At 45.3% G+C, this 27,272-nt stretch overlaps 2 protein-coding genes across 5 annotated transcripts in view; one reads left to right on the top strand and one right to left on the bottom strand.

Annotated features, from left to right (window-relative positions):
• LOC119180178 (protein argonaute-2) overlaps positions 1-20,334 on the bottom strand; it is a 36,889-nt gene extending 16,555 nt beyond the window's left edge. The window contains exons 1-3 of one of the 4 annotated variants that reach the window (XM_075868612.1): positions 19,978-20,334; positions 17,158-17,230; positions 9,195-9,434 (exon numbers count right to left, since the gene is read on the bottom strand). In XM_075868612.1, the coding sequence (XP_075724727.1) occupies positions 9,195-9,399 (205 nt within the window). In that variant the 5' untranslated portion in view covers positions 9,400-9,434; positions 17,158-17,230; positions 19,978-20,334. The remainder of the gene's footprint in view (positions 1-9,194; positions 9,435-17,157; positions 17,231-19,977) is intronic. The other 3 variants (XM_075868611.1, XM_037431319.2, XM_075868613.1) reach the window with 3 other exon arrangements.
• Positions 20,335-20,712: 378 nt separating this feature from the next.
• The window catches only part of hdm (meiosis specific with OB domains hold'em), a 37,270-nt gene continuing 30,710 nt past the window's right edge, over positions 20,713-27,272 (top strand). The window contains exon 1 of the mRNA XM_075868610.1: positions 20,713-21,175. Coding sequence (XP_075724725.1) covers positions 21,013-21,175 — 163 coding nt within the window. The 5' untranslated portion in view covers positions 20,713-21,012. The remainder of the gene's footprint in view (positions 21,176-27,272) is intronic.

The raw sequence follows: 27,272 nt of genomic DNA, 5'->3' as shown, positions 1-27,272 counted from the left end.
AAGAACATTTTCGAGCAGATTATCGCCAGGTATGAACTGTACTACCTTTTTACATACCATGTGACCTCTATCAAGCCCTTGTAAAAACATGAAATATTTTTTTAAAAAGTTAGGAAACCTAGGTTCACCGAAAAACATTAAAAAGACCATCACACTCACAAAGAATTAAAAAAAAAAACGCCAGGCCTGTGCAGCAGAGTCGCACAAAGGTGCAGCACAGGCACAGCGAAAGCTAGAAGAGCGGCCTATCAGGGCCTTTTCGAAACACTCATTGGGTAACTACTGCAAGCACACTTGCTTCATGCCCACTAGGTCACTTAATAAATTTATTCGTGTAGTGGGCCGGCATTCACTACACTATTTTTCGTCCTTCTGAGACTTGTATCTGCTAAACATTTTCAAGGAATTTTGTACCAATTGGTCATGCAGTGACTGACGACGATGAGGAAATATGGCTGAAGTGGGTATGCGCCATAGTTCATAGGGGAACGAGAACAAGCTTTTGTGATGGGTTGGAGCATTGGACGGCCAACTCGTTACGCTATTCGCATTGTGCGACAACTGGTTGTTCCACTGTTTTAAAGCGCTTTACAAGTCGAAATAATGCGATTGCTTTGCAGACATCAAGCCTGCCTTAGGCAAGTTTGACAGCAAGTCACCGGTGTAGCTCAGTGGTAGAATACTGGGCTGGCTCCCAGCGGACCCGTGTTAGAGCTAAGTCATTGGTGCTAGTTTTTTTTTTTTTTTCTAATTTCACGCGATGTGGTTACCGACACCTGCGAAAGACGCGAGTTGCGATGTCATAACAGCTTTCGCTGTAAAATTTCAATTGCACAAGAATATTCAACAGTCGGCCTTCAACTACGAAAAGCGACATGCTAGTGTCAAGTGTACTGCAAGCTTTAAGGGGAGATGCTACTCGAGTACTGCAAGCTTTAAGGGGAGATGCTACTCGAGTACTGCAAGCTTTAAGGGGAGATGCTACTTGAAGACACTTTTTAATATTCACCCTAGAGCAATAAAACTTGAGCTGTTTATGGAACATAGTATGCTGATTTATATTATGTAAGTTTTCTTGCAAGTTGCGCAACTTTCATCTCTGCGACATGACAAATTGAAGACCTTAACCCTTTTGCATCCCCCCCTCTCTTTTCATCCCTTTACCATTCACGGTTCATAATGTTTCAAATAAAGTGTGGAATGCAAATAACTAATTAGGAAGCACATACAAAATATGTAATAGGCGTGAAAAATAACTATCCTAGTAAAGATTTACAAGCAATTTTTCATTATATAATAAAATATTGAAATTTTAATTAGATAAGTGTATTTGCTATACTTTGGAAAACGTTTGGGAAAAATTTCATGCAGATAAGAGCACTAGAAGTGGCCGACAAAAAGGGGCACACAGAAATGACTAAATTTTGTGTTTTGAGAAAAACGAGTTTTAAAGTTAAAATACTCAAAAATTGAGTTTTTATTTATGAAAGATGTCATTAAATTCAATGAAATTTGCATACCAAAAAGAACAGTCCTAATAGTGGCTGCTGCCATTAAAATACGCCAGCACCACGAGTTTGCCCCCTTCTGCTTTTTCGAGCAGACTCCTCACAGACATGGCTATGAAACGCTTGACAAACTTCTTCCACTCCATTAGGCAGAGCCTTGTGCCGAGTGCAAGCTAGGAAGAAGTTCAACAGGACTAAGAAACTTAAACTAAGTCCAGTGTCGAGGGACACAACAGTGCCGATGCAATTTTGCGGCCACGTTTGTGCCACATACCGTCGTACATAAATAATGTCATCCCCTCTAAGTTCCTTCGACCTCACAAGATTGGCGCTGACGTCATCCATTGCCGCATCACGAACTTTTCGACTGATGGCTGTGAATTACTTTTGATGCATTGGCTTTTGCAATCCAACAACTGCCGCAAATCGGACCAGCTGCTTGTAGCTTACTCCTACAGAGTGCACCGCCACAACGATTGATTGATTGATTGATATGTGGGGTTTAACGTCCCAAAACCAGCATATGAGTATGAGAGACGCCGTAGTGGAGGACTCCAGAAATTTCGACAACCTGTGGTTCTTCAACGTGCACCCAAATCTAAGCACACGGGCCTACAACATTTACCCCTTCATCGGAAATGCAGCCGCTGCAGCCGGGATTCGATCCCGCGACCTGCGGATCAGTAGACGAGTACCTTAGCCACTAGACCACCGCGGCGGGGCACGCAGCCACAATGGCTTTCACACGCGAGCATCGGCTTTTTTCATTTATAACGAAGATAAATACACGAGAAAAGCATTGTCCAGCTACGCTGCTTGTCAAGACATGGACCCCGCATGTAGGCTTCACTGCACATACAGGCGCGCAATGGCCAATGGTGGTCCCAGATCCGTACCACGTGATAACCCAGTCGCAGCTCTCGAAAAACGCGCAAGAGCGCGCTTCTTTTTATTATTTCTTGCACCGCATCAGCGAGAGAAACTCATTTGAACAGTGAGGCTCGACTTTTCGCCTCATTCGATCAAAAATGGCGAGCGGCCGCGCATTATCGGTGGCAAGGTGCTCAAAGACTGCACACTTTTAGCCTTTTAACAGGCACCTTGTGCTCTTTAGACTCAATTTTTAAAGCATTTCCAGTTCAGTCTCTACATGCATTTTTTTTTTTTTTCAGGGCAGTATGAATACCAATCTTATCTAAACAGGCAAAAATAAAAAATCTGTAACTTAGAAGAAAACTCAATTTTCAACCCACATCTCCCCTTAAAAACTAACTCCGGCGATTTTTCAACCATGTCAAGGTAATGTTTCTATGTTCCTGAGACACTCTTGTCATGAGCACAATACCTGAAATGCTCAGGAAATTTGAAAATGATTTGAAAGTCCTGCCGGCGCGGAGTATGAAAACTGTGAAAGCCAGACTAGCGAAGCGCCGGCCAAAGAGCACAGAGGAAGGAAGAAAGCTTTTCTGTGCTATACCTGTGCCAAACACTGCCGCCGTTGCCTTGTGGCCGCACAATAAACGCTGTAGCAGCCAAAGTAGCGATGCCATCGGCTGCGTCGCTTCCGTTGACAGGCCAAACATGACGTCACACAGACAGTGTCGCCAATAATTTTGGCAAGCGAGGTGAGCTTTTCGAGGCAATCTTTAAAATTCATTTGCAAATAATCAGTGCATCTCTCAAAACTAAAATTTGCCACAAATGACAGAAATGTGCAAAGGAACATACCCAGAGAATTTCATTGAGATCCATTGACCTCGCAAAATCACCGGAGTTGGCCTTTAAACAGACAACAAAAATGCGTTGCACCACCGTTTGCGGCCACCCCGTGTGGGACCACTTCAAGAGCACGGCGCAAATGCCAAGAAACCGCGCTACATTGACTATCTCGTAAAGCACGTGCGTAAGGCACTAAGTGATTACCAAATGGTGCTGGTAATGCCTCTCGATACTCGCAACCATGCATTATTAATACTGCCCACGATATCCTGTTCTATTTTCTTTAATGTTGTAGGCCATCACTATTGATATAGAACTGCCGATAATACATAAGACTTGCCACTGCTGCCTGTGCCGCGACTCGCATAAAGCGCCAGCACCGCGTTGCACAGATAAGAAATGCATCCAGGCAGACGAACCACCGAAAATAAAAAGGTCGGTTTCGTTGCAAAAAAAAAAAAGAAGAAATAAAGAGGGGGGTGTATGCATGCCAGTTGCACAGCGGTTCGGCCGCCGGCCGAAACACCGGTAGACAGCGACTCCTCTTAAGGGGGCAGACTGGTCTTAGACATTTGTTTATTTCTTCAGTGATTTTGATCAAACTGCACAGGGTTATGAAGCTTTTTCTGCTGATTTCAAATAATTAGTTTTCCTGTAACTCACCTTGTTCCTGAGATAACTTAAGTTCACCCCCTATTGTTTAAGGCTGCCATAGAAAACAAGTGCTCAATTAGAAGTAATATTTAGAATATTCCAACATAGACTAATGACTATAGTGTGAAAGTATGGAAGAGTTTTTTGTTTCTAGGCCCTTATTGGTTATTTTACAGCAAAATGAACTCCATTTTCAAAAGCAGTCAAAATTGTATTACACATTTAATTAGTAATTAAAAAGGCATGTGCTCTAAATTCTGTTCCCGTACTTGCAATCTACACACATACAGGTTTCCACTGCAAGAGAATTATTGTTGTATCTGCCCTAGCTGCAGAGATGTTGAGGCCTCAAAATTGAATAGTCGCAAGTTTACTTTTTTGAGAAAAATGGAAAAAACTGGAAACAGTTTATTCAAAAATCAACAATCGTAGTGTACACGTTTTGCAATCCTCATAAAGGTGCTCATAAATTGGTAGTAGAGCTTTAGACACAGTTGCTGGCAAATTATATACAAGCCTCAAAGTCGGTTTCCCATTTTTTTTGCGGGTTCTGCATGTTAACAGCACCAAGAATCTGGACAGAATGACATTACAAAAAAATTCCAACTTCCTGGTGTGTGAAAATTTGCAGAGAAATAAAAAAATACTTGCAGAAACCAAGTGAGTCCATTTTAAAAAATGAATATTTTTGTCACTTTTTGGACCCAAAGACCAGTCTGCCCCCTTAAAATGCTTGTTGGGAGTTCAGAATACAAAACAGAATGGCGAATCAGTATGCCCCGTGATCATAGACTCCTCATGAGTCACGAATAAAGCACAGAGGTGCCCGCACAGTGGCTTGAATGGGTGTTCTCTTCCCAGTGGTTCACAAATAATCAAGTAGGTTTCTTGCTACCTACAGACACCGATGTGCGTATTTGGAGAGCGACAGCTTTCTTAAGGGGGGATGTGGGTCTTAGAACGGTAAAACATGTTTAGAAAATCAATTTGTTGCAAAGCTTATTTTTAGGGCGTTTGTACTTCTGAACACCTACTCTCAAATTGCTAACGCTGAATTCGGGACGTAAATGCGATAAAATGCACCCAGGTCGCACTAAAATGCCCCAAAAAGGACGAAACATGTTCGAACTTCCCGCGCACGCTATGTGCGTTGCGGCGGACCGAGCGCCGCGATTGTGGGCTTGATTTGAAGCTGTTTTCTTTGTGCACATTTTGCGCCATCTCAAAATGGCATCGCTCAAGCACAATGGCCGCTGTCGCGGGTTTTCTGAAGGTCGTTTTCAGATCGCCAAGGTGACTGATGCATTATCTTTTTTCTTTGTGTTGCGTGTTGCCGCCGTGGCTATCCGTTTGTGTGCGCCTGTTCTCGCGATCGTGAGTGGTTCTCGATGCACCGAGTTTCAACTTTGATCCTGTACTTCACCACGATCGAGATGCCTGGAGACTCATCTGAAAACATCGAAGCGATGAGCTCTCAAAAGCCGTAAAAATGGCCTTGGAACAAGAAGGCACCGGCCACAAGCGCCCTTTAGCAGGTAGTTGCAGTTGCGACCGGACCCGTTGGATCCGCCGGAAACTAACGACTGTCTACCGGCGACGCCGTGGAACCAAGTTCAACGAGCGATACACTTCGGATTGATGCTGCGTACTACTCAACGACGGAGCAGGCACAGCGAGTTGAGGAATCGGCACAAACGAAGACCGTTTTGTCGAAAAAGTAGGCTACCCAAAAGTTCAACCTCCTTGGAGTCTGTGCTTATAGCCTTTTCGATCCAATTTTCGGCAGGGCCTACACAGCCAACGAGCTGGGAGTCAACGCGAGCACTAATAACACTTTTCGGTGAACAGCGACAGCCATGACGTCTAGCTAAAATTGAGGCAAACATCACAGGCAAGCAGAATGCTGTGCAAAAAAAAAGGAAACTTTTTTTCGGGCTAACGTATTGACCACCGAGATAGAACCGGCCACATCTATTTTGTTTTATATATATATATATATATATATATATATATATATATATATATATATATATATATATTGCCGCATGTTGTTAGGCACCTACTGAAGTCTTGCGCTGCTTCCTGCTCTTATGAATTCTGCCAGACCACCTGACAAGCCAAACGCGCCATGCAACGCTGGCTGCACATGTCAACACACCACGCGTCGGAAAAAGAAGGCTGGCGGTTTTTCGAAGGAGCGGGACACGGCGAGACGCAAAAGAAGAGGTTGACGAGCTTTTGACTAGCGAGCTCAGGATAACCTTTGTGTACTTTGTCGACGGGCACAAGTTCGCCATAATTAAATAGCTGTTTTAGCTTCCAGCGTTGCATTAGTTCGTTACAATATATATATATATATATATTAATGAGATATAACAGACAGTAATGCCAAGGAATGTACAGGGAAAGTTATTAAAACCAATGGAATGTAAATAAGAAGAAAGAAAAGTGGATGAAAAAATTACCAACTGTGAGCAGGAATCGAACCTACGACCGTAGGTTCGATTCCTGCTCACAGTTGGTAATTTCCAAAAAGTGACAAAAATATTCATTTTTTAAAATGGACTCACTTGGTTTCTGCAAGTATTTTTTTATTTCTCTGCAAATTTTCACACACTAGGAAGTTGGAATTTTTTTGTAATGTCACTAAATAATTACCAACTGTGAGCAGGAATCGAACCTACGACCGTAGGTTCGATTCCTGCTCACAGTTGGTAATTTTTTCATCCACTTTTCTTTCTTCTTATTTACATTCCATTGGTTTTAATAACTTCCCCTGTACATTCCTTGGCATTACTGTCTGTTATATCTCATTAATATTGTGTTAAAACACGGAAAAACGAGCCCTTAGGTATACACTTCTTTCCCTTATATATATACGGCCTTTTCAGAGCCACCTAAACGATACATTCGCGACCCTCTGCATCAGCAAAAAATACCTACAAAAGGGGGGCATTTTTGCGGGCATTAGTTTTTCCGGTCTAATGCTCGATTTTCCGGATATTTTCATGGTCCCTTGAGGGTCTGGAACACAGCAACTTATTACCTAGGGCAGCATGCTGCCTAACAGCTTGTCGTTTGAGCCTTATATATACCCCACAGCTTTTCCAGAACCCCTCAACAGCTTGTCATGGTGAAGTTCTGATAATGCTTCCCACATTGAAAACTTTTTTTTAAGTTATTCCAATCGCGGAATAAGGCACTTTTTTGTTTTGGAAACGTGCATAAAATTTGTGGTAAAGTTCCTTATAGAAAATTTTGCAGTGCGTGTCGAAACTTCAGGTCTGGTTTTCTCAGCTTCACATTTTTTGCCAACCTGACCAGCCTTACTGTACATTACATCAAGTTTTTGTGAAGCAATTGTTCTTATTTTTATATCGCTGAACTCTTAAAAAAGAGGACTGTGGAGCTATGCTCATTTTTTGTGGCTAAGAGGGACATATGAAATGCTATGAACGATAACCCGAGCTAGTTAAATTTCAAAATGGTGGGGCATCAATGCAAATGACATTTTTTATTTGATAATGTATCTCAGTGACAATATAAATAGCATAGCTCCACTTGGCAGATCTTTGGCTACAGCTGCATCCTAAACAGAACCGAAAAATATTGAGGGAAAGCACTTTAATAACCTGTAAGAAATAACACAATTGGACTCCACTTATGCTCTCACAATTTGACAACTAGTTGGTGTATATTAAAACAAATTATATTTCTGAAAAGAGAAGGGAGAAATACCTATACACACTTAATTTTCTTACAGTATGTCCAATAAAAAGAATTTTCATTTCACGACCAGCCTTTCCCTTTAAATGCAAAATGCAATGAAAATGCGCTTGTCTAAATGAATTGGTAGCTAATGGGGGTACCCCGGGAGCGGATTGAACGCGTTCTGTCGCTCACGGGACCAAGTTTGAGAATCCACACGCCAGAGCATCCAGGAGACTCATTGCATGCAGGGCGACGACTACATGTTCACACGACAAGGTTCGTGGCAAACGCGCGCATACGTGACCGCATGCAGCGTTGACATGAAAGCCACAGTGACTGCAGAAACGCACTGCCCACAACAAGAAACCCGAGCCAACCGCGCTGATCATGCAACTCCGTTAGGGTGGCCAATTCTGTTTTTTGGCTAAGCGAGAGTGGCACCAGAAGACAGCCTAGCTAGTAGAAACAGCACGCTCGATACACAACAGCACACTGTCATGCAAATTTACAACAACCCACAGGAGATTATGGTGGCACCACGAAGGTGCCAAATAAATGACGCGCTTAAGCACGTCTTATTCTCTTGGTATTTCTCATGCTGCTTGGAAAATGATGTAGTCAACTGTCTTTTTCCCCCTGAAGCTGAGGTTAGCAAGAAAATTCTTGCTTTTGAGGCTGCTTGGAGCAGTTTGGCACAAGTTTCGCAATTTTTATTCTTTTGGAGCAGCTCTGCGCAAGAAAATGGAAATGCATAAAAAATGCGCAATATGCACAGCTGCCACCTCTGCATAAGCATACATAAGCTCCTAAACTTCCATGAAAATCGATGACAAATTTAACACCTTTAGAAGTGAGCCTTCTGCAACTGTACATTAGCACACAAGATATACGAAAGGTAATGTGTGACAAAGGGACTAATCTTGCCTTTTAGTCAATTCTCCACGGAAAGCTTTCAGCTGGCTCACAAGTACGAAATGAGAACGCACTTGACGGTGCAACAAAGTCGAAACTGCCCGCATGGTGGGTTGGAGACCTTAAGAACAGCTTATCCTGTACATGACTGTAATGAGTCAGCCTGGCCATTCTCATGACAAAACAAGGAGGTCGAGCCTCCTGGTACTGTCGTGGGCATACTGGACAGACACAACTAGATTGTCATAAGTTGGTAATCTGATGAGCCTTTCGAAGCGGTCATGCGTAATAATGGGCCCTAGTGAACCACAGTCCCAGAGAATGTGTTCCAATATGCATGCATTTTTGTTGCAGGCTTTGCATGTAATTTCTATTTCTTCCACTCTGTACCACTCCCAGATATGAACCGGTAAATAGTGCGATTTTGTAGTTGTCAAAGTGTTATGGCTTTGGTACGCTCAAGTTTGCGTGGGGATGCGAACGAATTCTGCTCAGTCCAGTGATTTCATTTTACGTGGTCAGTTTATTTGCGTGTAGTGGAATCAACCCACCGGAGTCTGGGCCATTTGTAAAAGCGTGCCACTTTCTTCCAGCAGCAGACATAAGCTGGTAATGACGAGTTGCAAGGGTGTAGAAGCGTAAGTGGCAAACGTAAGTGGCAAAAGGGTTGGGCACAGTTTTGCAACATACCCGCTGGTTCTGCCAATTGGACAGCTGCAGGAGCAGACGCTTGCTTAGCCCGTCCCCTCTGGGCACCGCCTCCACGTTGTGCCTTTTGTTGATGCTGCTGCGTTTGCTGCTGCGTTTGCTGCTCCTTAGCCTGCTTGCGCTGTGCTTCGGCATGTCGCTGCTCTTCTGCTTGCCTGTGTTGTTCATCGGCTCGTCTTTGCTGCATTGACTGAGCAAACGATGTCTCCCGATTCTCGTCATCTGAAAAGACAAACAAGGAGGGAAATGTCTGGGCACGGCTGGCTCGTTATGTCAGAAAGGTTTTAGATAAGAGAGATACTACAAAATTTCAAGCGAACACCCCAGCTTCATCAAGTGCCCCCTCCAATTTCATTCCGCAATTTCTAATTTCCATGCACATTCGGGAAAGTACCACAGCACCCTCCACTAAATGCTCGGCACCCTGGCCATGCCCCGCCCCCACTCATCCAACACTGGCCTGCATGAACTGCACTACACATTCTGCGTCACATTTATCACAAATATTCGATCCTTTGATTTTTTTTTTCCACACAATGATAGCACTCTTGACTTAGCGCTACACACCTGTGACAATTTTCATGGTTCCATGAGCAGAAGCAAGCATCCCCTTAGAGATCATTATTCCAGAGCGTGCCTATGATGCTGCATTTACAGGGGTGTAATAGCCGAAATACAATTCAAAGCAATTTTTAAAGCAGCAAAATGTTACTTTTGGAGATTTGCTAAATTTGATGGAAGGTATAGGGAAATTTTTTTTTTATCTCAAAAAGCCAAATTTGGAGCAGTATCAAAAAGAAGGCTTACATTTAGAAAAAAAGAAATGTACAATCCATTGAACATCCCCTAAATTGTGCAGAGTGAATATGAGAACTTCCATTTCAATAAAACTATTTTGAACCACTTCACTTGGCAAACAATGACCAGGTCCACATTAGCATTTGCCACGCCGTCAAATCCTTTGACAGACTGAGGGGATTTGCCAAGCTGGCGACCTCAAGGGTGCAAAAATAACAGGCGTACAGTTTTGTTTGATTTCTTTAGGCCAGCACAAATGTTACACAGTGCTCTAAACAGTTACCAGTAACTTTTTTAAATGTCCGAACATACTAGTGCTCACAATTATGCTGCGTATACATGAAGAAGCTGTGCTGTGTCCTGTGACCAGGGTTGCCAAATGTCAGAGCAAAAATAGCTAGATTGCAGGAAAGAAGTAGTCAGAAATAGCTAAAAAAATCCACCAAAGAGCTAAAAAATAGTTAAACTATTTTTTAAAACAATTTTCGACATAACTATGCAAGGCATGCATGAATGAAGAGAATAGTGTTTCTGCTTCGATTCTAATAATTTAGAGCATGTGGGGTTTTAGCAAAATGTCAAGGCTTGCACGTCCCTCGGAGGGGAGGTGGGAATGCGTCAGAGCTCTGTAAACGTCATAGATGTGTGAATATTCAAAAAATTTCAATAAGAAATCGAACACCGCATATTAAAAGGAAAGATTTTTTCGGACATTTCTTTTCGGACATTTCTTGAATAACCAGCACCGAGGAGGTGACCTCGGTGGAACAACACGCTGGAAGAACGACGATCACTTTCGTTGTTTAATTAGTGAATTGTCAAGGTGCCTCTAGTCCAAGGTGCATGCAAGATGCATGCAGGTCAGGCGACACAAAGGTCAAGGTTTAGTGAGAATAAGCTCTGCTCATCACTGGGTGAAGGATTTCTCGCTTTAATTTCCTGTGTCACTGAAGCGAATGTGTCTTCAATGCTCCATTATTTGCATCAGATTCCCATGATTCATTCGTGAAATATTGTTTGCCTTTCACGTCTTAGTCTGTGAGAAAGCTGACGAGAAACCTTAAAGTGGGCTTACATAAAGCTCACATTTAGCAATAAAAACAAAAAAAACTTAGAAGTCGCGCTTCCATAACCTTAAAAATGTGTGCGAGAGACTCTTCCTCGAAAATTGTAAAAGGGCAGAGGTATAAAGCTGTGGAAGTAAACGGCCATAACTCCTGCGGTACATATAATTATTGGCCGACATCAGCCATTGGCAGAGCATCATCCAAACCGCCATAACTCTGGCGGTAAATGTAATTATTGGTCAACATCGGCTATTGGCAGAGCATCATCCTTTGCCGCTGAATATGACGCTATGATGCAGATTTCTCAGCCACATCACTTGGAAAGCTGTATTCGTGGCATTTTTACTTGTGTGTGTCATGACATTTTGTCCCAAATTAGGAAGAATTAGAGTAGACGAAAAATCGTGCGTTTTGTCGGTGGCAGTTAATTAATTTTTCTTGCTCTTAATTCCTTTCAATTTTCGACAAAATCTACAGTTAAAAAACACAATGTCCCTTATATTTTCCTAGGATGAAATTACCGAGTTTCATATACAAGTATTTCTCGCTCAGCACTAATAATTCAGAAAATGTCAATACACTACAGCTATAGTTATTGAATATGGCTAAACTTGGAGCTAAATTTTGGATATAAATGCTAGAATAGCTACTCGTAGCTAACTGAAATTTTCAGTAGCTAGCAGAGTTTAAAAGTAGCTAAATTGGCAAGGCTGAGTGACCAATGCTAAAGGTCCCTTCCAGATCTTAAAACACTTTTGCGCACGTCACCAGTGTACTGCAGCGAAGGTGGCTGAAGCAGCATTCTGCACAGATGATAGAACAAGGCCGAGAAGTTTTCGAACAGCTACAATTCTGCCCCCACATTTTTTTATTTCTTTTTTTTTTTTTCACTGTGGAATTAGGTTTAAGGCACAACTTCAAACGTTACCTAGTCAAACATGCTTGCCAGGCACGTTTGACTAGATAAAGAAACACCGGCACACGCCCATTGGCCCGGCGAAGGCTGCACTTATCTATGACATGCGCCATTGGGGCTCTTCGATTTTCAGGCTTCTGGCAGCTCTCTAGCTAGAGGGTCAGTCAGCTAGTTCCGGTCTGGACAGGAAACAGTGTCGTGTTCGTGTGTGGGGAACCTGAGACAACCCGAAGCTGCCCGAAGATCGCAAAATCGAACGCTGGGACAGGCAGCGTAAACGTAAACAAACTCTACCGTCATGACAGCAAACGAAACAATGCGCCGCGTGTATATTGGTTTTTTTCTGCATTGTTCGCTTGTAAATACGTAGCTAAGCTCGTTAAAAAGCTGAAATAGTATCCTCAAGTGTACGCATCTGGGTACGACTTCGTACGCTCGCACGATCACTCGCCGCGTGCGCCAACGAAACAGCCAGCTGGCGCACGCCGCCTCGAGAACGATGCAAGGTGAGGTGCCACGACGGTGGTGGCTCAACGAGCTCACGTCTTTTTAGTACATGTAACAGTCACTGCACAACACGACGCGAAAGTGATTGTGTCCCCAAAAGCACTTGAAGATATATACCTGCTCAGCTATCGCATATCATATGTGGCCAACACACGTTGACCAACTTACGTTTTTGTCTGAAGTTTATGATATGCGCAGGTATCGGTACCACGAGTGCACGTCGCATATAAAATAAACATTTGCATGACACGTTCTCAACCCATTTTTAGAACTTGCCTTGGCCTGTTTTCCAGTCCCAAGTGGCACTTAATGAATGTCATGTATATCAGCTTTGATTCGACCTACTATGTTGTACGTACTGCGCTGCATTATTACGAAGAGGTGAAAAAAGAGAAAGCCAAGGATGAAATGGGCCACGAAAGAATGTATACATTTCTGAATCCATTCTCTCTTTTTTTTTTTTTCCCACGCCGCATCGCATATTATCATACCATATATGCAGGCTGATAGATAGAAATGGGTTCGCACGCTTTTCGCGACCAGTGAGCATCACCAACAGTCACGATCTGGGGCCTTCTATCACCATCGAAGATCAATCGAGTAGTGAGGACAGAGGTTCTAAGAGGTTCACGTACGCAAACATACGACAGAGCGAGCTAGTTCGATCACAATTGTCTTCGCTAAGTGCACAGAAAGCAGGCACAGCTTCACAAACGACTACTAGGAAAGAAAAAAATAGCTCTAAAGTTGTCTCTATGCGTGCGTACGAATGTGCACTAGGTACATAACCTTTAAGGCATGTGTACGACGCATTCAACAGGCAACAGTTCACCGCGTTGTTCACAGGAGGAAGCTTCACGGGAAACATAACAAATGAGATAAACAGTAGCTTCAAACACACGCCGCCACTTGTAATCGCCTTATCTCGCAAGGCGGAATAGGCTTTAGAAAATAATGCCACGCGTAATGACAAGCGAAGGCGCAGTCTTCAAGCACCCACATTACAATCCATGGAGTCCTCGCAAAGATGGCACTGAGCGCGCATCGTACCTTTTCGGCGTCTGCTAGCTCGAAACCTGCCCAAAACATTCCAGAAAGCTTTCATGACTAAATTGTCCTGGAAGCGTCTGGCGACCCTCTGGCTCCCCGCGGGTCGCCAGAACGTCCAGCCCGAGAAAAACGAACGCCAACCGGAAGTGCGCCGCGGGGGAGGGGGGGGGGGGAGACACAACGAGCGCGCTCTGGCGGGCTCCGGCAGCCCACGGGTAGCCAGAAGTCGAAAATCGAAGAGCCCCATGGCTATGGAAACTAAATGTGGTCGCTGGCGACGCCAGCATTTGGAGCTCGTCGAGTTTGTTCGTGTGCAGTAACAGTGGCAAACACTTCCAGCTTTTTTTTTTATTATTCGCTGCTGTCAGCGGATCGAGGGCCACGCGGTGTTACTTTATTTGGCTAAACGCATTTGGCGAATGACATACCGTGGTTTAGGGCAAGGGTCAGTGCGCCTTTATCCCTGAATTGATTGAGGACAGAAACTACAGCTGGCCAGCATGGCCTTCATTTTTGCTGAAATTAGCGCACAGGCATACAGCTGCAGCGTGGTGCGATTTCGGGAGATTTCAGGGTTTTAACGCAGCTCAGTGAAAAAATAAGGAACTGAATCAAATCGACCCGATTGGTGCAGCTGTTGCACACCTGAATTCAATAGAAGTAATACCTCAAAGATTTGTGTTTGTTGCTTGAAGCTTGGCTCATCCTCGCAGAAGTGCTTACCATGATATGACTGCATTGTGAGAGTTTCATGTATTTGTTAATTGCAATGCCCCTTCCGTGCAATGAACAAGAGCTAGCAGACTTATGAGCAAGTCCACATGCACTGCATTTTTTTTTTCTCATTTGAAACTTTGCCGACGCCATATTAATTTCGGTGCCATAGCTGTAAAGCATCCCACGCCCACCACTTTTCTGGTGATTTCGACTAGATGAGGAGGACCACTATTTCTCAGAATATTACGGAACTTGAACACAGAAACAGGACTGAACAAGTGCCAAGCTTTCGCAATGCCAAGCCAAGATTTTTTTTTTATTTATGATGAAGACTTGGCATTTAGCAGAGCACACAAGTCAGAGGCAAGCTAAATGATTGTGAAAGTGAGTTACTGAAGAGCCTAGAAGAAACCACATAGTAATTAATTGAGCAAGAGCTGCCCGTTCTTTTAAAGTTCTATATGATACACGACTGTTCAATCAGTTTGTTCTTGAACTGCAGCATGTACGCACTCTTATGCATCCTGGCCTATTAAAAGGCATATGCACAAATATTATACGATAAATGTGCTACCTATACTCCCACCTCAGAAGTACCCTTTTTGCACTGTGGAGGCAGCAAAGCCCCTTCCTTTCAGCCACCAGGAAGGGTGGCAATCGCTATATATATGTATATACACCTAATAGTTCTGAAAGAAAAATATTAGCACCCATAAAAGTTGGTGCCCTTCTTAGAAGGACGTAAGCTTAGGCGAGTTTGTAAGACATTAAGGAACAAATTTGAAGCTCAAAAAACAAGGACCGGGGAGTAGAGTACACACAATTGAAGCTCAAAAAACAAGGGGTGTATGTTTTTTTTTCTTTCTTGTAATAAATATCAGTTTCAAGTAAGCACTCGTCGTGTGTACTCTCCTCTTCGGTCCTTGTTTTTTGTGCTTCAAATTTGTTCCTTAATGGTGCCCTTTGCCTCTAATTCCACACAATCTTCATGCACTGACTTTCAAATTGATGCTCGCATTGCTTCAGATTCACGTCCCAACTCTTCAACAGCAGTACACTCGTGCCTATATTGCGATATTTTGAGGCCTCATTATCGAATTGTTGGCATACTCAGATTAACAAGCATAGCTAGGCAAACAGCAGGTTTCACCAATAATATCACAACAGACCTCTTGACTTGCCCCCATTGCATGATGGCACAAATATATGGCCCATTCACTATTTATTTGTTGCTGTCAGTATAGTGAACGAGTAGCAAGCGCAAGTTTGGATCGAAATGGGCATGTGCCATGCAATCAGGAAGCACAGTTTGTGGCGGTTAGCGATACCAATGGCATACAGTGTAAATGTAAAAAAATAATCTCACATTGATGTGATGCAACACGAGCCAAGCGAACGCAACTGTCTAACACTTGCCAAATTAAGGTCACCTCGCACCATGTTTCACTGCACAAGCGTGCGACTTTCTGAAACCCCATAGCTTTGTTACGCTGCCAAATAGTAGTGGTCAGATAGAGTAAATGACGCACGGCTTCTCAAAGCAACACCAGCGATAATGGTGTGCCAGAAAATTTAGCAGTAGCCAGTGTGTCTAGACTTCACCATTCAGAATATCCCTCGAGATGGCTACACAGAGTCAAAACTTGCACGCTCTTCTACGCTATGCAAGAGGCCCAAGCAGACAATGCTAACTCTGCAATTAGTAGAAGAACAAGGTAAAAACCAGCTGTTGCATGCTCTTCAGAAAACTACCAGGAAAACACCGTTTGGCACCACATTGGCAAGAGGAGATACGTAGAGGTGTAATGACATTCTTCACCCACCGCAATAAACTTCAGTTGCCAGACAGCAGTATGTGTGGTTGTTTATGCGACTTCACTGTCTTGGTCATCACACTGTCCCTTACAATATGTTAAACCAACTAGACGACAAGCTCACCCTTTAGGTCTTTGCCCCACAGGTGCGCCAGTGACAAATTCTGGCTACAAGAAAGCAAAAGAGGCCCACCACCTGGCTCCCTCAACTGCTTCTACAGTACATCTAACACTCTGACAACATCAATTTAAACAGGAATAAAGCCTTGTCATGTCAGTTTTAACACGATGCTGCCAGCACTAAGTGTTACAACATACACACACGCACGCACGCGCAAAAGTATATGGGTGTGTGTGTTGAAATTGTGACTTGCACCAAGCTGTCAAGCGTTCTGGCAAATGCTTCAAGCAATGCTTTAGACAGCAGATTGCACGCTACAAGAAGGCTTAGACCATACTGGCATGTGCTTTCATGTTCCATACACTTTTGGGCATAAGTGTACCAACACTTTTTTGCACTGATGAACAGTGCTTCTCGAAGAATATCTGTACACAACTCTCGGGCCTGCCATGCACGGACAGCCAGGTAAAACTAAGCTTTACAACACTTCTTTCCACATACACCATGCATCATGCGGCAAATTTTCACCAGGAATGAAAACCTACAGAGAAGTAAATAAAAAAAAACATACAATAATGAACACACCCGTTAGAACAATGGAAGGCACCAGTCAAACTGCACTGATGACATTTAGAAAGACCCCAAATTATAGCATGCAAGGTCGCTAAGGATAAATACCCAAGTACGGGCTATCTCAAATTGGTGTTGGTGAATTGTTACTGGTAAATTGTTGTCAGTATATAGCTCCACATCATGCTGGGAGGTACTGCAGCATATACTGTCCCAGTGTTCTAGACAAGCGTACTGACCTGAGCACACCAATGGCACTGGACGATTTCCTCTGAGGTCGCTTCCACCAGATTTTTTTTTTTCAATGCATTGGGAAATGAAAAGACTCTATTCCCACATGTGGTAGTGCCTGGGCAATTTATCAGTAATCCAGAATTACGCTTACCACGTTTATTTACCACTATTTTGTGTAGCCCAGCTTGTTCCGAGACCCACTACCAAGTATCAACCTGCACAATCTGTGGTAAACAAAACGAGCAAAAAAAGCTTTCAATTTACGCAGGCTGGAAAGACTGCAAATATGAACTGAAAGACATAACAAAGAAAAAAACATGCAACTTTTCTACGACTAGCACAAGCGTACCTTTTGAATCTCGGGTAGCACCTGAATAGCAAGCAAAGGTACCACCGGGGTACATATCTCACTGGGATATCAACATATAAGCAAAATATTAAGTGCGCAATGGCACCTTCAGGGTGTCCACCAGTTTAAACTTTCTGAATTGCCCGATTTTCCAGGGCGATTCTGAGCATATTCTTTGACTAGTGAGCCTGCTAGGAAAACATGCATCAATGTACTAAAAATGAGCCCATGAGTGCTAAGGAAAAAAAAAAGGATGAACAAACGGGAACTCTCAAACTGCATGCAGAACTGAGGGCATCTGCTACTGCACTGCTACTGAACTACTGTGGCTTGGCCCAACAATCTTCTGCTCATTAGTATTCAGGCCAAACGACCATGCTTTCAAGTTTACCAGATGTCACTGGCCAGGACAAGTACAAGTTCATCGAAAAGAGTAATATTACGCCTGGGAACAGGTATTTTCAGTTGCTTATGGGGGTAGGAGAATGCACTGTCCTTTTCTGACTTCTGTTTAGCCGTTTACAGCACATGCAGAAAAAAAGGGCCAACTTCGTAAGCTTTGATCACCCGTAAGGATTGTTTTCGAGACTGTCCCGTTGGTAGTCATCAGTGAGCTTCAATTAATAATAATAGCTAGGGTTTTATGCCTCAAAGCCACGATATTAATAGAGATGCAATCGTAAAGGGCTCCGGAAATTTCAAGCATCTGGTGTTCTTTAATGTGCACCTACATAGCACTACTCTCTACCCTTCGCCTCCATCAAGATGAGACTGTCGTGACCATCGGGTCAGCAGCAGAGCACCTTGTCCCTGATCCACTGCGGCGGCATCAGTCAATCGGTTTATATGACCCAGCAAGGTTTTCCACAAATTCCATGGCAATTCCCCGACCTGACCAGACATGTCAAATTTCCCCGGCAGTTATGGTTTTTTTCAGGTTGGTAGACACCCTGGCATTAATATAGAATGTTAATGAAGCTGAAGAAATGTTGGTGAAGTGTCGTCATTGTGCTAAAATTTTAATCTTTTACGTCATTAGAGTTCAGAGGTAGCACCCAGAATTTTCCGAGGGGAAGTAACACTCTAATGATGCATAAATATTGGTAAATGGCCTATCGATAGCATTTGGCAGCATTACTATAGGCAATATTATTGATAGCACTGAATAATGTTGCTGATGGCCAATGATATTGCCGAAACATTCACGATAGCCTGTTATCCGCTACCTCTGTTCCTCTAGGAGAAACATTTTGGTGAAAAATTATTTCCACAGGGATATTGCTTGATCATATCCACCTGAAAAATTCATATTCACAAGCAACCAGTTACATCTTCATCTCTAGATCTTTTTATGTTGCGACGTAAAAGCACTGTTACCACTTGGTAATTTTGCTTCGAAATCACAAAATGCAATGTAAATTTGAATCCTCGCAGTACCGACATATGCAACGGCTTCCCTTCTGCTACAGATGAAGAGTTGAACTTATGCGTTGAAGCATTCTGGCGAAAGAATTCTCGCATGTCATTTTTTTGTCCTTCAGCCTGCTCCTGCTCCCTCACCATTCACCACGCACTCGAGGAACTAAGTTTACGCAGAAATGAGTGGGCGCGGTTGATTTTACACTATCGATATCGTACTATCAAACGTACAATCAATCGATGGTTCAAAGACGAGAAAGAGTTCCTTCGAGGAGTCAGAAGCCTAGGTACTCGTGCGCTGTGCTTTGAACCTATTTGCTCCTGTTGGATGGGGCCCTTCCCGTTGGCGCCGCTCGTGTCGGTTAGCTCGAAGTAGGCTGGAGAGCGGTGACCACTACCACGTTTCAAATCAAATACACTATTCATATTGCAACTAGCATAAGCAACCGTTGCAGTGCGCCACGTAACCCTGTTGAAGCAGACAGGGACTCGCCAGGGGCGAAGCACGAAAAAATGCAGCATGCACGGCAACCAAATGCTCCGCCAGGACGCAGACGTAAATACGCGCACAAGGGAAGTGAAAACGGGCGCCATAACGGCCGCCATCCGCAGTAATAGTTACGGTTTCAATTCGAGCGTTTCAAACGCAGTAGACGGACTGACAGCTCACTCTGAATGTGCGAAATGCTTGAGAAGGCAAATGTCTAAAGTTTGCACGTCGCCACCCGTCCAGCGATTTCGTTTATCGCACGCAGTGCACCTTAGAAAGTAAGTCCCCTTCGCTGACTGGACCACGCTACGGCCGGCACAACGAAACTGCGTACGCTTGGACTGCAATAAACGCGTAAAAAATTAACGAAATGAACACGTGAGAAGAATTACGCGCTGAATTGACTACAACACCGCTCTCACCTTCCGCGAAACGCAGAAAAATGCAGCCAGAGCAAATACTACGAGGCCTAAGCGTTTGTTTTTGTTGTCTCTGAGCGCACAAAGTTAACCTTGAAAGGCCTCAACGAAATAGGAATTCTGGCTCACTATTGTTTAGATAATGCCTGCACGAGTGCCACAAGTGCGCTGCTAAAAGCACCCGCAAGCGCTTGTTGTCGTAAGACGCCGCGGGAGCGGCGGACATTAAGCCACGTCGTCCATATTTGACGAGACTCGTTCGCTTCGAGAAACAAGAAACGAAAAGATTATCACCTCGTTCACGTCCTCTTCCCCGGGCTGGGCCCCGGCCTTGGCCCCGGCTTGGACCCCCTCGACCGCGCTGGCCTCCCCGCTGCATGATTTAACACGCCACCGACACTCGTCGTAACGACGCCGCTCTCTAGTTTACAAAGTCGACGTTGCTAACGCTATCGCGACGCGCTTCAAAAGGGGGTTATACGACGTTGCTTACTCTTACGTGGGGTTCAGTATGGGCCACAAACTGGCCGCTCTCTGCTCAGACAGCCTTCTACCGTGATTGACCCGTGGCTCGCGGGCTCCGACCAGGCCGTGGGAGCCAAAAGCGCATCTGCCCGGAACGGCAGGCTTGGCAAGATCCACAACACGATCCTAGGGAGCCACGGATGACATCAAGTACCTAGCCCAACCACAGAACACCTACCAGTTCACCTTTCCTTCCTCCGTGTACCCGTTTAAGGTCCCTAGATGAAACAAGTTTCCATACCAGTTTGCCCAACTAGGCCACCTAGTGACCAAACCACAAAGTTGTAGCAGTAGTTGCTGTGGTTGTAGTTTGTATGGCCTCTGAGATATACTCGTCGCATATTTGTCGCCGAAGGAAATCTCGGAGGAAAAAACATGCCATTTATTATTAGCGCGAAATTTGTAGCCGATAATAAAACGAACTCTTGCCTCTTTTCTAATAAATATATATATAAGTTTAAATAGGTCAAAACTCATTCTTCTCATCTCGCTTTGTCTTCGAGAGAAGACGATGGCGAACGTGGCAGACGAAAAATGCGACATTCGTTTTACATCGCCAACGTTTCAGTAACATGAGTGAAGTTTATTAACATCGACTTTTACGTCGCATCTAGCTGTTGATTTCTAACGTAAACGAATATCGTTAGAGAGAGCAGACGACAAGCAAAGTCGAATACGCCTGACGTGCGCACGTCTGGCTTCCCCGTTTATAACGCAAAAAGCTACTTGACACGGCGAGAACTTGCAGCGCAGAAGTAGTTCTACTTCCTAACCAACGCAGTGTCGATCTCTCGAACTACTGCCATGTTTCCGTCGACCGCCGGTGCTATCGCTTTGACGCAAATGGAACGCGACGCTGTCCTCAACCGAACGTCCATAGATAGGCTGGATCCTAACGCAACTAAGGTTACCGTGATCGGCGTTGTTATCGCCAAGCAGGCTGTTCGATCTATCGCTGTCAACTCGGGTAAGTAATGGGCTGCTGTTCATGCTGCAAACATATATCCTCTATAATTTGGTGTGCGCACAATTTGCATTGACGTCACCGTGGCCGCCAGTACTGTATAATTGTGATGTTGCGCAAACATTTACTAGAACGCCCAGCGCAGAAAACCAGGGGTAGTGGACACTTTGGAAACACCTGCAAGTTGAAGTTGGCTTTCTCGCAAGAATGCTTTTCAGCGAAGGGCCGGGAGCACGCCTTGCAAAACGCACTGCAGGAACGAAAAAAATATCCTGAGCGAGACGTGTCGATGGCGCCGAGGTTTGGAAGCTGGACGTACTTGTCTTCAAAGCTGCAACTGATTTCTTTACCCTATCCTTCAAACCAAACATAAAAGGAGGGAAGGGCAACACACAATGAAAGCAGGTGCAGCTGCTACAAATGTCGGCTTCAGGGACATACCGCAGGCACGTGCGCCGTGCTCCCAACTGGGCTGCAGAAATTATAGGTGTCTTCTTCCTCGTCTAACCACTACCACCACACACAGCTTTTTGCGAGTTTTTCATTTCTTTAAGCTTCCATCTCCCTGGAATTTGTTGCCTTTTTTTCTATTCACAATGCAGGAATGTCACCCCACATTGCACATTCCAGCAAGTGTTTAGTGTAAGTTCCCTGCCTACATGGGCGTCGGAACCTGGGGGCAAGGAGAATGTCCCTCTCCCCTGGTAAACATTTTTCTATGCTGCAGCGACAAGCATGGCTTCACTAGGGCAAGCTTGTGCAAGGTTTCTCCTTCATGGGTGGTGAAGAGGGGCGAAGATCTGTCGCAGCGCCTCCGAGTCAATTGTTTAGGGCAGACACGAAGCATATCGGCCGCGAACTACTAACTGGTTTACTGACTGTGGAAAAAACAAGTGACACCGTGAAACAAACATGCGCAGATCTTGAAGTGTGGCAGCTTGGGCTAGTTGGTATGGCATGACGATAGTTATAGCGCGAGAACAAAACGACGACACAGAGACAAGAAGGACACGAGCGCTCGTGTCCTTGTCTCTGTCGTCGTTGCTGTGTTGCGGGCTGGCTGGTCCCGACGAAGCAGAAGGAGAAGACGGCCGACGGAGACGTACGCGGCCGGAGGGGACGCCGACCAGCCCGAACACGCGGGTTGGCGCGAAACGCCGAAGGAAAAGTACAACAACCGCACTCCACGGTTACCCAACACACACTTCTTTATTTTACAGTCGCCTTGAAATCCTAGATGCCAGAGCGGCGCCCCCCGGCATCCTCACATGTCAATCCGAAACCCAGAACACAACAACCATCCCCTCCTCGAAAAAAGTTCACCTATCCACTGTTTATATTTATACATGATCGATACAAAAGTATATACAAGGTATGTATGTTGAACACATGAAAATTCGGAGCACGGCACACCGAACTCACTACGAGTCCTGAAAATGCACTGAAAAACAAAAAAAAATGTACACAACTGTTCGGAACAAGAGTTCTACATCACATAGTCTTCGAACCGACGGGGCTTCTGCCGCTTCCGCTTAGGGCGGGCCCTTTTGGGTGTAGAATCTGGTGTCTCTGCACCTTGGTCACTTCTGCTCTGATGTGACACATCAAGATCAGTGGAAGATTGTGAAGGCTCTGAACGAGCGTTAAAATTTGCGGTGTCATCAGAGCTCGCAGCATGAGCTTCGGAAGAATTTTGCGGACCGAAGTCCGGTTCAACGGTCTCAGCCGTATTTGAAGGTTCGAAGTGAACCGTATGACTTGGTGTACTTGAACCAGCAAAACCGACTGGTAACTCCTCCCCACTTGAAGAAGAAATGCCTGTACATGGAGGCCACATGTAACAGTCTGATGCGTAGTTGAAAGGCGTGGACGGAACGTGGAAGACTTTTAGGTGTTGAAGGCGAATCCGTATGAAAAATAACAAGGCGCGAAGCATTCCAGATGTTACCATCACTTAAGCGAAAAGAAGTAGGGCTAACCTGGCCCAAGACTTTGTAAGGACCCTGATACTTGGGGCGCTTGCCTGGCACACGAACCTTGACTAGATCGCCAGTGCGAACTTTGGGCTGCTTTGCACCTCGACGGGTGTCGACATACTTTTTCATTGCTTGTTGACGAGAAAAAAACCCTGGTACGAATTTGATCAGGAGAAGACACTGCTATGTTACGAGGCAAAGAGACTATGTCAAGAGCAACTCGCGGTTGCCTACCGTGGAGAAGTTGAGCAGGAGACACTCCAGTGGTGCCTTGTGGTGTGAACCTGTACGAAGCTAAACATTCAGTCAAGACTTGCTTGGGGCGGTGCTCTAATTGGGCGATCTGGATAAGTTCCTTCAGAACGCGATTAAAGCGCTCGATTTGGCCATTTGATTGGGAATAGAAAACTGACTACCTCAAGTGCTGAATTCCTCGTTGTGAAAGAAAAGCCTCGAAATGTTGGGACTGAAACTGTGGACCACTGTCCGTAACTATGGCATTAGGAAACCATTCCCGGCTGAAGATTGAAGACAGAAATTCAATGATGACCTCAGAAGTAACCGTATGTGTGAAACAAATTTCTGGCCATTTGGAATGGTAGTCGATGAGAGAAACAATGAACCGGGCATTTTGTGGAACATTATGCAAAGGACCGATGATGTCCATGCCGAATTTCTGCCAAGGCCGATCAGGCCACTGGACTGGGTGCAACGGAGAAAATGCAGGTTTGGCAGACTTGTCAGCTGCCTGACATATGGCAGTTGTAAACTGCATGCTCGACCTGCTTGTCTAAGGCTGGCCACCAGTACCTGTCTTGGAGATTGCTTGGTGCGGACAATGCCTGGATGGGCCTCATGGGCAAGCTGTATTAGCTTGTTACGGAAAGAAGCAGGGGGAATCACGCGTTCATCGCGGAAAAGCAAGTCCTCGACACAAGACAGTTCCTGCCGGACTGCGAAGTAAGGCAAGAATTCAGAAGCAAGAGCACCTTTGGAAGGCCATCCTTCACGTAAATATTTAATATCTTGAGACAAAGTGGAATCTGCAGCTGTAGCTGCCTGAAGCTCAGCTTTAGTAATGCAGGATGTAACTAATGAAACAACTTCCTCATCCCGCTCTTCAGTAACCGGTATCTGAAGAGGAAGGCGCAACAGTGCATCAGCAACCTTGTTATTAGAACCCTTACAATATTGAACACTGAAATTATAATACATGAGTTTGGCACACCAACGGGAAATGCGAATGGGGCGGCGGCCTTCGGATCCTGCAGAAAGAAGAGCATCTAGTGCTTGGTGATCTGTACGTAATGTGAAGTGCCGGCCCCACAAGTAAACATGCCATTTCTCACAGGCAAAAACACAAGCGAGAGCTTCACGCTCTCCTACTGAATATCTGCGTTCAGCAGGGGTCAATGTACGAGATGCAAAAGCAATAGCGATCAGCTGATCATCTCCGAGTTGTTGAAACACTGCTCTCAGTCCTACATCGGACGCATTCGTCGTGATGACGATGGGAAGCTTCTCATTGAAAATACTAACAGCTGGCTTTGAGGCCAGTATTGACTTAACTTGAATGAAGCTCTGCTCAGCTTCAGCTGACCAGTTAAAAGGCTGTGCTTGACAAAGTAGAGTACGCAGTGGTTCAACAACATCAGCATAGTGAGGAACAAACTTGGCATAATAACCAACAAGACCTAAAAAAGATTGCAAGGTTTTAACATCCGTAGGCCGTGGGGCATTGACAATGGCCTGAACTTTAGATTCAACAGGTGTCAAGCCGCGGGAACTGACATTATGTCCTAGAAATCGTAACTCATTCACAGAAAAAATGCAGTTATTAAGTTTCACACCACATTCACTGATGCCGTTGAGAACAGTATGCAAGTTAGCATCGTGCTCTTCGCGAGTACGTCCCCACACCAAAATGTCATCCAAGTAACAAAGGGCGCCATTACAACCCTTAAGAATAATTGACATTTTCTGAAACACTGCAGGGGCAGATGCAAGCTCGAAACACGCGGCGAAACCGAAACAAGCCTTCGCGCGATACAAATGTGGTTAAGTCTCTACTGCACTCAGAAAGTTCAACTTGGTGATAAGCGGACGCGAGGTCCAGCTTGGAGAAACATACCGCTCCGGAGAGCTGATGAAGCAGTTCTTCAATGTGAGGAAGTGGAAAACCGTCTACGACGATTGCCTTGTTCGGTTCTCGTAAGTCGACGCATAGTCGAAGGGATCCATCTTTTTCCTTGACGACGACCAGTGGAGAAACCCAGTCGGAAGCAGAGACAGGCTCGATGATTCCGCTGGCTTGAAGGCGAGACAGTTCCGCAGAGACTTGCTCACAGAGAAGAAGAGGAATGCGGCGCAGCTTGGCACGCACAGGGCACACACCTGGTCGACGCATCACTTTATGCACAAAACCGCGCACACAACCCAGTTCACGGGTGAACAGGTGGTGGAATTCAGAAGGCGCGTTGGCCGGAAGATCATCTTGGACGTCGACTTGAGCACACGTCATAGACGTACCGTCGATGTTGATGGACAAAGCCCTGATGGCATCACGTCCCAAAAGCGAGCTGCCATTGGCAGTTACATAAAAAGTAATGGAAGCAGTGCGACTGCGATAGGAGACCTGAGCTGTAAAATGACCTAAATTATCAATCGTTTCCTTGGAATATGTTCGTAGAACGACGTATGAAGGCAAAAGCCGAATGTTGGAAAAATTACTGTGAAAGTCAGCGGCACTGATTAAAGAGACTGAGGCACCAGTGTCCACGAGAAATGACAAGGGCACATGGCCCACTGAAACTACGATGCTGGGCTCGGACGTAGTGTGGAGGCCATCCACATTTAAAACAGTGACCGTATTGGTTTGTGCAGTGCTCGAAGGAGCGGACGAAGAAACTGGTTCCGGAAGATTTGCTGGACGGGAATTGCATACGGACTGAAAATGTCCGATTTTTCCGCACGCAAGACAAGTGCGGTTTCTCGCGGGACACTGCGCAAAATTGGCTAAATGCCGAGCCGATCCACAACGAAAGCAATGCGCGGTTGCGCTTGGAGAAGAAAATTGCGAACGCGAATTAGGAGCTCGGTGCTGTTCCTGAAAACCAGAATTTGGCGGAATGGGGTCGCCATATTGTCGGCTTCCTCGCCCCCGTGACGCAGAGGGGCCGCCATGTTGGCCGCCGCGCCGAGACGAAGATGAAGGGCCGCCATGTTGACGCGTCCCGTGAAACGAAGAGCCGCCGCCTTGGCCCCCCGCATCAGAAAGGTGCTGCACTGAATGCGGAGCGAATTGCTCCAACTGGGAGCGAATAAGCTCGTCCTCTCGCGCAATCGAGAGGGCTTCGGATAATGAAATCGAGGAGCCCTTTTAAAGCATGCGGCAGCGGACGTTTTGCGAGGTTACACCGGTGAAAAGCTGATGGCGGATCATATCGTCCTCGAGCGCGCCGAAGCCGCACGACGCGGCGAGCGTTCGAAGAGAAGCAATGAACTCGGCGACTGGCTCACCAGGCAATTGTCGCCTTTCTTGGAATTTCACGCGTGCGAGATAATCGCACGAAACATTATCTCGCACGAAACATCTTTAAAATGCTCATCGAAAAGAGCAACAGCATTCTTGAAGGCATCGCCCGACGCTGGCGTCGGCGACGCGTTGGTGGCTTCCAAAGTATAGAAGAGCTTTAACCCGGCAGGGCCCAACGCGTTGAGCAGCAGGGCCTTGCGACGCTCGGGCTTGCTGGCGTCCTCCACGACCGCGTCTGCGTAGGCCTGAAACACCAATTTCCAGTCCGCCTACGGAAGTGGCGGGTCTCCGGGCGAATGAAGAGATAGGGGAGGTGGAATAGGAGACGCCATTTCAAGTAAGGAGAATGGAGAGGTGTAGTCGAGAAGAAAATGACACCAGTTCACTGTTTGAAGAAGACGACAGAGGCGGCGTAGCTGAATGAAGAAGGAATGAAGCGACGCAGCACGCAGGAGCCACCTTGCTGAGAACAAAGAGCGTCTAGGGTTAGCCGGGTAGGTCCATTAGAAGCAAGAAAAAGACGAACACGGAGAACGAAATGGGTTTTTACAGGTCCTCGTCGCCATTGCTGTGTTGGGAGCTGGCTGGT

The sequence above is a fragment of the Rhipicephalus microplus genome, chromosome 7 (genome assembly GCF_043290135.1).
Source record: "Rhipicephalus microplus isolate Deutch F79 chromosome 7, USDA_Rmic, whole genome shotgun sequence".
NCBI classification, from domain to species: Eukaryota; Metazoa; Arthropoda; class Arachnida; order Ixodida; family Ixodidae; genus Rhipicephalus; species Rhipicephalus microplus.
This window is presented reverse-complemented; position numbering and strand designations above follow the sequence as displayed.